The sequence below is a fragment of the Punica granatum genome, chromosome 5 (assembly GCF_007655135.1).
Source record: "Punica granatum isolate Tunisia-2019 chromosome 5, ASM765513v2, whole genome shotgun sequence".
Classification (NCBI taxonomy): Eukaryota; Viridiplantae; Streptophyta; class Magnoliopsida; order Myrtales; family Lythraceae; genus Punica; species Punica granatum.
Genome location: NC_045131.1, coordinates 17,411,881 through 17,422,986, shown reverse-complemented (window position 1 = coordinate 17,422,986; position 11,106 = coordinate 17,411,881). Strand labels below are relative to the sequence as shown.

Genomic DNA, 11,106 nt, shown 5'->3' with positions numbered 1-11,106 from the left:
CAACCAGATTGTTACAAGTTGTTTCGATAATATCCTACTAGCGGCTGTGATGGTGAATCTGCTAGAGTTCTGCAGCAGAAAGAGAATCTCAGTACTTGATCTTACAGTCACCTTCACGCTCCGAAGCTGAGTCCCTTCAGGTCGATAACCACGATGAGAGTGCAAAACCTGGAGATTTGATGGATCTGCAACTTTCCATCGAAGATTGCCAATGAATATGTAAGTCCAAACACGCTCGTCTTCTGAATAACATTTGATCCTCCGGCATTCCTCAAATAGGTTTGATTATGGGACAGATCTGAGACGGTTGGATCTTCCTCATGCCCAAATTACTTTAGAAAAAGTCAATTCACAAATCCTTACCAAATCCACTCAATTTGGGACTTTTACCCGTTAATGAATTCTTAACAATAAAAAATAAAAAAAGAAAATGGAAAAGCAGCAATAAGAAAATGGGTATTTCATCACTTAATTGAATTAATAATTCAATTTTTAAGTGTAAATCGGTTAAAAACTGATAATTATGCATATTGACACATGTGATGAGGAATGAGGCTAATTAACCAATTAGATACGATTGGGGTGTCTTAGACTCTTAGGAAGGTCTTTGTGACGGCGGGTCATTAGAACTCAGGGTTTCCTAAACCAAATTAATGTCAACCGTTTGATTTAATTGAATTAATAATTCAATTTTCAAGTGTAAATCGGTTAAAAATTGATAATGATGTATATTGACACATGTCATGGGGATTGAGGGTAATTAAGGTTGCGTTTGGTTTCATAGTAGAATTTTAAAATCAAATTTTGATTTTAATTTTGAGTGGTATAAATAGGGTCCACCTTTGACTTTGTATGTGTTATGTTATTTTGTTGTGGAAAAAAATGGTATAAATGGAGCCCACTCTTTGACTTTGTATGAGTTATTTTGTTTTGTAGTGGGTAGAGTTAAGTTAGAATTGTGATTTTAAAATACTATCTTGAAACCAAACAGGCCTTAACCCACTAATTGAGTCTTATGATCCAAATTAAAGGTCAAATTGACCTTGAGGTATTAGAATAATTTTTGTAGAATGTTGGGACCAATCAATTAATTCATGTAAATGTAGCATTGATAACAAATTGAAAAAAATTAGAAAACTGTGAATAAAAGAACATGTAGAAATAAAAATTAACTTAGAATTTTTCTAAATTAAGGCTATAAGCCCATTTTTCCTCTTCGAGCCTTAGGCCCATTTATAGACTCACTCGGCCCGTTGTGTGAATGATTGACCTGAATGTATGGCCCATGCATGTATGTTAGTTTGAATGTATAGCGCATTTATCTGTCTCGGCCTAGATGTGTTGCCCATTATTCAAGAGTCAGGCTATATAACTGTATAAACACGTGTATCGTGCGAAGTCTGTAAATCATTCTTTAATTTTCTTGCATATTCGCGAATATGGATTCGACCCTAGGATTAAATAACTCGACTTTAACAAATAAAAAGTGTTAGAACTATTAGGAGCACAAGGGGGTGCCGAAAGGACGAGTTATTAATTTAGGGCCTTTAGTCTTTTAACAAAGCTCCCAAACTCATTTCTCTAGTTAGAAAGACCTAATCAAACTTAAATCCTTAGGCGGTTAATATCCTAACCCCTAGGTGAGTTAGGTGGCTTACCAACCAAATAAAAATGGTATAATGACGACTACAATCCCGATTGGATGCCAGGTCATGCGACACACTCAGAGCCTTCCACCCGCCTCTCAGTCACGTCACTCACACTCATTGGTTTCTCTACGAGCCTTCCTCAACAACTCGACCTATGCCCGCACTAACGTCTAGGATTGTTAGAAAAAATTCTAAAAAAAAAATGTGACATAGAGTGAAAGGTGTGTTTAGTTTTAGAGTTGAGTTGAGTTTTGATTTTGATTGGGTTGTAATGATTATTTTGTTGAATTATGAGAAAAAATGTGAAAAATAATATATAGTTGAGAGAATTTATTATTAAAAATTGAATTGAGTATAATGGAGGTGTATATGGATTTATATATGGGCCCCACCTTTTTGACTTTGAAGAGTTGATTTTTGTTGTACAGTGAGTAGAGTTAAAATTAGAGTTAAAATTTTAAAATCTGATTGCGAAACCAAACAGAGTATAATAGTGTGTTTGGTTTTAGAGTTGAATTGAGTTGAGTTTTTATTTTAATTGGTTTGTAATGATTGTAATGTTGAATTATGAGAAAAAATGTGAAAAAGTAATAAATGGTTGAAAAAAATAATAATTATATCTTTGAATTGTGAAAAAAGTAATAAATAGTTGAGAGAATTTATTATTAAAAATTGAATTGAATGATTAAAAAATTGAAAAAAATTGAAAAAATAATAATTGTGTTGTTAACTTTTGTTGTGTAGTGAGTAGAGTTAAAGTTAGAGTTACAATTTTAAAATCAGATTGCGAAATCAAACGGCCGTAAGTATTTGAGATGTGAGTGAAAAAAAAAATTTAAGTTATTTTATTATTTTAACTTTAAAACAATAGTTCTTATTAATTTGAATAATCTAGCGTGGCTAAAATATAAAAGTAAAAGTTAGCCAAAACTTTCCTTATCATTTTGTAGTATTACAGATGCAGCAGTAGTGTTTGGGAAGCAAATGGAGTAAAATAAAGTTATGTTTTACTCCAAAACCAAATGAAGCGTAAGGTTGTGTTTGGTTTTAGAGTTAAGAAGAGTTGAGTTTTAATTTTAATTGAGTTGTAATAATTATATTGTTAAATTATGAGAAAAAATATGAAAAAGTAATGAATAATTGAGAGAAAATAATGATTAATTAAGAGAAAATAATGATTGTGTTGTTGAATTAAAGATAAGTGAAATAGAGATAAAATTAAAATTAAAACTAAAACAAGCTTGGGCCCAATCCCGAATAGTGTTCCCATCTTATCTGCCCAACCAAACTTAGCGCTAGTGTAGTAATTAAACACGTAAGAGCAGTCACACACTGAAACATTATTCAAAGTCATGAGAAAGTATTGTGTTTCCAAAGCTAATAGCTATGCTATTGCTACCAGTTCCAAACCGGAACGCCCCCACACCGTTGTGCTGCTAACGGCGTACACGCCAGGTGCATGCGCAACGTACTCCGTGTGGGCCATCCCACTCGTCATTGCCGTCGTCGTGGTTCATAAACCCATGCTAAAACCCCCCACGTCCACACACAACGAACGCCCTTCCACTTCCTCCATAACTGTTCACTCTCCCTCTCTCCCCCCACCCCCCCCCTCTCTCTCTCTCTAAAACACCGAGCTCTCGTTCATGCGGTGAAGGCGGAGCTCGAATACGAAACCAGCTCCGGCAAGCGAATTCCGGTGGCGGCAGACAATGAGCTCTCTGTCCGATCAAAGCCAGCAGCTCTTCGACTACAGGAGGAAGCTCCGTTCGAAGCTCCCCCAGCGGAAGCGATGCCGTTGGCAGCTCTCTCCTCCGCTTCCTTCCCTCTCGCTCGACTCCACTGTTTCTCGGGAGATGAATGATGATGTGAAGAAGCTCAGAAGAAGCACGCAATTGTGGAACCGACCGCACGATGAGGCTGGCGCCTCTGAGGTTACAGAGGTCTCCTCGTCGTCCTCGTCGTGGTGTGGATCCTCGTCTAGTGCCTTGAAGTGGCCGGAGAAGAGGATTTCCGAACATAAGCATCCGAAGGTGAGTGGAGAGACCGAGGCTTCGGAGTCAGTTGCACGATCGGAGGTCTCTTCCGTTCACCAGCAGCACTCGCCGACGAAGTCCGGTGAGTTCTCCAGCAAATTGTGTCAGAAAATTCCGGAGAATGTCGAGGAGAACAGGAGAATTTCCGTTGAATTCAAAGAGAACGACGTCGTTTCGATCACGTCCGCCGTTGGATTCTGCCACGAGACAGGTGCTGCTTCCTCATTTGCAGAGCTTCAGGAGGAAAGGACAAAACGGGAGGAGGACAGAGCATCGGAAACCGAATCGAGCTTCAGAGCTTCGACTGTCGATCAGAAGCCGAAGAGCGTCAGCTTAAAGTATGACTCTGACCTCACATGCACGGAGCAGTTGACGTACGATGACGTGCCGGACTACTCTTCCAGTTACGTCGAGTCATTCTCCGATCTCCAATCGGAGATATTCCTGGACACTAGTGACTACGAGTTTTCGGGCTCTCCGTCTCTCTCGTTCGACTCGGGATCTCAATTCTCTGAGAAGTCAACTGAAGATTCAACTCCATCTTATACCTTTGCTCTGCTGCTCCAATACAGAGAGCAATTCTCGAGGTCAAGCGCCGGAGCCCTTCCGGTCGGAAAAGCAACCTCCGCTATCATCAGCGAAGACAAGGTAGGTCTCATAGATTACCTTCTTCTTCTACTTTCCTACTGACAATTCGAGAAGCTTTGCTTATTAGTTACTGGTGAATTCGATGAATGTAGGTGATGAGTTTTGGATTTGATGATGAAGACGCAGTGAGCTATCTGATGTTAAGAAACAGAGAGAGGAGGCAGGTGATCCTGTGGAATTATGATGACGAGTACAGCGAGTGCGTCATCGACCAACGGTCACGAATGGTCCACTGGATGATTGAGGTCACTCATTTCTTATAATTTCAAATTGAATACTTATAATTTCTCTTTTGGATAATGTGGTCGATTTTCAGAGCTGTTCGATGATGAGTTCTTCAATGATGACCCACTAGCTAGTTGATTAGTTGAAGCTGCAACCGATATTATACTTCACTGCTCACTGAGATGCTTCGCTGATCGTTCTGTTTCAATTTTTACTGATCATGTCACGTGGGGGGATGAGAGTGAGGTGATAATAACTAATTCCTAATTTGGACATATTTCCTTCAGTTTAACTGAAGAATTGCACGGTAGAGAGCACTAATCCTCCCTGAGAAAAATCTATGCTGAGCATGAAATGTTCCTCCTCCCAAGTGCCACTTAGATTAAAAAAATATAGTAATTCCTGCTAAATGTTGACCGCAATTCAGGACAAGCAGTGCTATTAATGTTCAATCGTGACCCAATTTACCATAGATGAGATGGGTAGAGAGAATGATCCAGTAAAGGCTAATAATATCGACTGAGTTCTTGCGAATTGTGATGTGATTGGTCATTTTCTCTTTTTGCTGCTTGGTACTATTTACTACAAGTACAATTTGAGTAATCATTAATCCAACTGACCGGGTCACGTGATACTTTGAGTCAATATCCTTGCCAAACTGACAATAGGATCCTTGGGTATTTGCTTGACGACAAGGACTTTACTCTTTACAGTATATGTATGCTGTCAACTAACAGACTGGATGTGAGTGAGACTTCAGTCGTGTTTTCTGATAGTGAGCGGTTTCAGGAGGAGATAATTTTCAAATTTGGGTGACTCTACATGAATTAGCATGTGTCTGTGGACATGATTCATTTATTTTCCAATAGAAATGTAATCATTTGCTACTGTGCAAGTATAGGTATTTTTGCTCTTGTTGAATTATTTTATTCTCAGTATCTGATTATAGCATGTAATTGTTGACATTCATATTCTTCTATGGAAACAGAAATCCAGATTAGCAAAACTTCACAAAGAAACTCTGTTTCTAGCAGTTAGCATCTTTGACAGATTCCTCAGGGTGGGATGTTTCAAAAGTCAGAGAAACTTTCAAATTGCTGGAATAGCCTCTCTCACACTCGCCACAAGGATCGAAGAAAATCAACCTTACAACAGGTATTAGCTTCTCATATCATGTTTCTTTCCATTCCCAGATACAGAAACTAGATCAAGTAGACCGCTTGCTGTGAGCACCATTAACTGTTTTTTCTTGCGATCATGAAATTTTTATCTCACAGAGATGGAATAGCGACTGTTAATGCACATCCCTCAAATTAACTTGTCATGGATTACTGCTGAAACCATTAGTTAGAGAATTGCTGATGCTTCTAGTTCCTCGTACTAGTTCCAACAAATCCAACCTCAGGAGATTTATACTTTAAACAGTTATTACCTTCATAGAGCTATTTTAGATCACCATTTCAGTGACATGATCTCTACAATTAATGACATAATGAGTTGACTTGTTCCTTCGCACTGCACGTCAATCGGTAAAATGTGAAGCATATTTTATTTCAGTGTGCGACAAATGGTTTTCTCTGTGGGGAGCAATGTATACGGAAGATGTGAAGTTGTGGCCATGGAATGGCTGATTCAGGAGGCTCTGAGCTTCCAATGTTCTTCGCCCACTGTACACAATTTCTTGTGGTAATCCAAGTTTTGGTCACTCGATGATTCTGTCCCATTATTTTCTCTTTCCTGTGTCAAATACACACGTCTTTAAGCGAAATATCACTGATATCCTGAAGTAACAAACTCATAGGTTCTACCTAAAAGCTGAAAGAGCTGATCATCAGTTGAACAAGAGGGTCAAGGATCTAGGGGAAGTCGCTCTACTGGACCATGAGCTCCTCTGCTTCTGGCCTTCCACAATTGCAGCCTCTCTTGTGATCTTGGCATGCTGTGAAGATGCTGCTGCTGCTCAACGAGTCATTTCGGTAAATATCAACATAATATCTTCCAAATAGACTTGGTTTGTTGCCTTCATTTTATGAACTTTCAGCTCCTTAACTCCATAACAAAGACACCGAATTCCAAGGACATGGTTTTTTTTTTTTTGGTAGAAGTTCATTTTTTCTCTATCGACAAGTGAAGAATTTTGGAAAATCCGGAATCAGTTCTTCTGGCTGGGAAAGTTCCACATTTAAGTTTTCATTCCTATTTTTGTTTTGCAGACTCACGTTAGAACACAGGATGATGATTTAACAAAATGCATAGAGGTACAGTAGCTAGACTACAGCTTCATACGGTAACAATGCCCGATATTTGTTGTTCTGCAAAAGCCCTTATATCTTGTTCCTGCTTTGATTTTTCAGTCTTGAATTTTTATCCCTGCTGCATGCTATTTTCATATCGCAAATTCTCTGTTGATTTGAGCAACTGAATAGTGGCTTCTTAATCATGACAGAGTTTGCGGTGGCTGATAAAGTATATCTGCTAGCACTGGATTAGTAGCTGAATAATTTCGGACCACGGTAAAGTTACAGCTCAATGCTCTGATCGTCTTTTATTTCCATGCGATCAATTCTTTCATTCCCTTCATTCCCCTTAAGGATAGGGATCCTAAAGCCTTATAGGTTATAGATATATACACAGATACGATTCCTTTGTTTCGCCATAGATCTTGGCTCTCCGTGTAACACCATAAATCGGTTCCATTCTTTTGACCCTTTTACCAGCAAGAAGTTGCAAGGCTACTCTGCAAATTATTAAAAGGTTGAAAGACATCCTATAAGTACAATATGGAAGTTTTGTTCTTTACAAACAGTTATTTGCTGTCATCGCCATCAAATGAGATATGGAATACGGCCCAGCAGCCATAGAACGAATTTGGTCAAGATATAAAAAAGTCCAGGGTTCAAGCTCATGTGTTTAGTAAATTTGATCCATCAGCCAAGGGAGAGAGAGCGATTCTATGATATGGAAGAGCAATCAAATGCAAAACCAAATCGAGAGCTACAAAATCGAAGCATCGAGCTATAACTAGTAGCCTCACAAAGTGATGTCGGTCTAACCGTCTAAGTTTGCTGGTGAATCAAAAAGCTAGAGAACTGATGAATTCATTTTTGAGAAGAGTATAATCCTAAAATATAGTATTTGGATTTGGGGCTAAGAAAGTGCCAACACGCTGATCTATATAGTATGTAAGCTGGTTGCCAATGAAAACAATCATCTATAAATATTATATTCTCTCAAGTCTCAAATACCTGTTCCTCTTTCAGACTTCTTAAAAACATATCTATATATAATTATAAGAGCCGAATCAACTCACCGGACGATGCCACGTAGGATGTAGGTGATCCGAGGTTAAATGACTTTTAAAGTTCCCATTAATCATAACATGGCAAGTGGCTTGTTATTATTAGGCAACGTCACTCTGAATTCTAAATTCTGAATTACAAAGGTTTCTTCGGTTATAAAAGTTATATATATTGTTATAAAAAAAGAAAAATTAACCTGTTGTGGTATTATATGCCCTTAGAATGAATAAGAAAAAGGTTTATCCCATGAATTACTGGAAACTCACTTTTCTTTTTTTAAACATATCAATTTCATGAGAAAAATAAAAACTTGAATGAAGTAATATTGAAATTTAATCAAATTTGTGGTTGCAAATGACAAAAAAAAAATTAAAATCTAATCCTCGTGGACAAACTTTAGTCACGGCTAGAATTTTATGTTACTTATATGTCTGATCCAGTAGTGGTCGCGTCTAATTTATTAGGATGTTTATCGAATCTATGCCTTGCATCTAGTATTCTTTCACTTTAGACGGAAGAAGAGTAGTGAAGCATTGGAATCTTCGGACTAGAAGTCATAATCGGAACCTTTTGGTACAAAAGTATATATATTAATAATGTTCTTTGGTATGAAGTAGAATTCTTTATTTAGTTTCAATCAATATCAACAAAAATATTTAATTTCGAATTACCTTTCAAGAAAAGAAAACGAAAATATTTAATTTCACCAGGATGCTCCTTACCTGGAAAACTTTCCAGAGGTCAATGCAAGAGGCGCTGCATCACAATCACAGTGTGTAAAATGACTGTTGATAAGGCTTTGTTTAGTTTACAGATCATAATTTACTCTACTATACTCTATTCTTCCCTTAATTTAACAACACAATCATTATTTTTTCAACTTTTTCTTCAATTTAATAGTAAATTTTCTCATAAACTTTTTCTTAATCATTATTATAACTAATTTTAATATTAAATTCTCTCAATTATTCATTATTATTTTTTTTATCATTTTCTCCATTTTATACTAATTTCTCTCACGTACTTTTTTTAACAATTATTACAAGAAATTTTTTAATAATAAAAATTTTCAACTAATTTGTCTTCATCCCGTGGAATAGTGTAGAGTAATAATTCTACTCCGAAACCAAAAGCATACTAAGATTCCCGATTAAGTAATAAGAGTTTTGTTATCTATATAAAAAATAATGAAATTATTTCTTAATATAAACAAATACTATCTATATAATTTGAGTTAGAAAGAATTCTCGGTCTCACTTTACTTTTCCAAAAAGCCCTTAATATAATAGTTATAACTAATATTCTATCCCTTGGATTGCTGGAGACATTATTATATACATATTATCATTTTTTATGAGAATTATTTACATTTTTAAGAACAACTTTTTGTATCAGTAAATATAGACTGTTAATTTGAACTCGAGACAATAATCTTCAAAAACATTAGACTAAAATAATTCAATAATAATTTTGCAACTAATTGTCTTATTCAATATGAAAATTATATATTGATTTAATGATTAATATATTAATTTATTACGAATATTCATTTCATACTCTTACTAATTAATAAATTGATTTTGCTTTTAAAATATTGTTTATGAGATTCTAACTTGCAAATTTTGAATTTTCCTTATGAATCATAAGTTCAGAAAATTAGTGTTTTGTGATAAATTTTAAATTTTCGAATGACCCGAATCTCATTAAATTAGTGGCTTGCAATAATCATTTTTTTAATTAATTGTTCTATTGATAATTTGAAGAATTCTAATTTAAAATTGTCATATTTATGAAATTGTGCAATTATCATCATTTATATAAAGCAATTTCTAACACGATTATATATATACATATATGTAATAATCTACATATTATATTCTATCTAGAAACCAATTTCTACATTTATTATAACTTCTCATAAAATAATTTCTATAAATTGTACTAGTTCGGAGGAGCTTGCTTTTATGTATACTAAATAGTGTATTTTATGATACATATATATATAGAGAGAGAGAAGGATATATGGATATCATAACTAAAATATATATCTAAAATTATATAAATAATTTCTTATTATAGCACGTCTTGGACTTCTATTGGAAAGAATATTACATATAATAGCTAAAGTATTAGACATTAGATTTTTATAAGAAAATAAGAAATTTTTATGGAAATTAATTAATTGATAAAGCAAATTGACGATTCTAATCTTATTAAATATAACTCTATTAATTGCTTGCAGGAGTCAATTGTACTTATATATAGTGTTCTAACCCATGCATTATTCACAATTTTAAAATTTTTAATGGTAACTAAAAAATTCCAAATAAAAATCCTAATATATTCAAGATTTATTTTAAATAGTTTAGTGATGTTATACTACTACTTCTCTTATTTAAATTGCATTGAATATTTAATTTGTTTTATAGAAAATAATATTTTATCATACCATTACTTTATCTTTTTTACTTTTTATGTTATCCTAATTTCATAAAATCAATGTCTTATATTGTTTCTGTTGGAAATCCTGCATATATGTAACTAATTATTTTATTTAATAAAATTTTTAGATTTTGATCAAACTATCAAGATAATACAAATATATATTAAAATATTCCCTTTGAATGTACAGACTTCGTTTTGTACATTTTTTGAAATAATATTATTCAAAGTCATTATTTTTACACGTTAAATTTTACTTTTGATATGCTAGCAATATGATATAATTATCGTGGTATGGTAAAGTATAATATTATTCAAAATCATTGTTTTTACACGTTAAATTTTACTATGTTCTTGTAATGCTACATTTAATGTCCATATATATATATATATTAAGTAATTTTTAAATTTTAAAAATTTAAATTAATTTATTTTGGCTATTTCAAGTGAATAAAAGCAATTTATTCAATAAAGTAGAGTAATTTTCTGTGTAAAATTCAGAGTAATTTTCAATTATAGTTAGAATAACTTTACTATTCAATTATAATTCTGCAATTATTTTCCCATGCATTACGTAGACTTACTTTTAATTATATATATGTATTTATTATTGTATTTAAGCTTTTATAATGTTAAATGTAACAATTTATAAATATTATTAATTTTAATATTCTGATATGATCATTAATTTTGTATATAAATGCAAATCTTATTCTAATAAAATTGAAAATGCCCAATAAAATTTTATTCATAATTTTTTTAATATTGTATGATTTTTGCTAAAATTTTTAAATTTTCATTAACTTT

General features: G+C 33.9%; 1 protein-coding gene across 2 annotated transcripts; it reads left to right on the top strand.

Moving 5' to 3' along the window:
• The first annotated feature begins 2,910 nt into the window (after positions 1–2,910).
• LOC116207278 (cyclin-SDS) lies at positions 2,911–7,351 on the top strand. Of its 2 annotated transcripts, none has more exons than XM_031540181.1 (7): positions 2,911–4,333; positions 4,426–4,578; positions 5,547–5,713; positions 6,116–6,244; positions 6,360–6,534; positions 6,772–6,816; positions 7,005–7,351. In XM_031540181.1, exons 1-7 carry the CDS (start codon positions 3,362–3,364, stop codon positions 7,035–7,037), a joined length of 1,674 nt encoding a protein of 557 aa, XP_031396041.1. In that variant the 5' UTR covers positions 2,911–3,361; the 3' UTR covers positions 7,038–7,351. The 2 variants fall into 2 exon arrangements, with proteins under 2 accessions (XP_031396041.1, XP_031396043.1); XM_031540183.1 differs by having other exon boundaries at positions 6,772–6,845.
• The last annotated feature ends 3,755 nt before the right edge of the window (positions 7,352–11,106 follow it).

Coding starts and splice junctions, on each gene's coding strand:
- LOC116207278 (XM_031540181.1), top strand. CDS start 3,362: ATGAGCTCTCTGTCCGATCAAAGCCAGCAGCTCTTCGACTACAGGAGG. Junction 6,245..6,359: donor ACTGTACACAATTTCTTGTG/GTAATCCAAGTT, acceptor ACAAACTCATAG/GTTCTACCTAAAAGCTGAAA. Junction 6,817..7,004: donor ATTTAACAAAATGCATAGAG/GTACAGTAGCTA, acceptor TAATCATGACAG/AGTTTGCGGTGGCTGATAAA.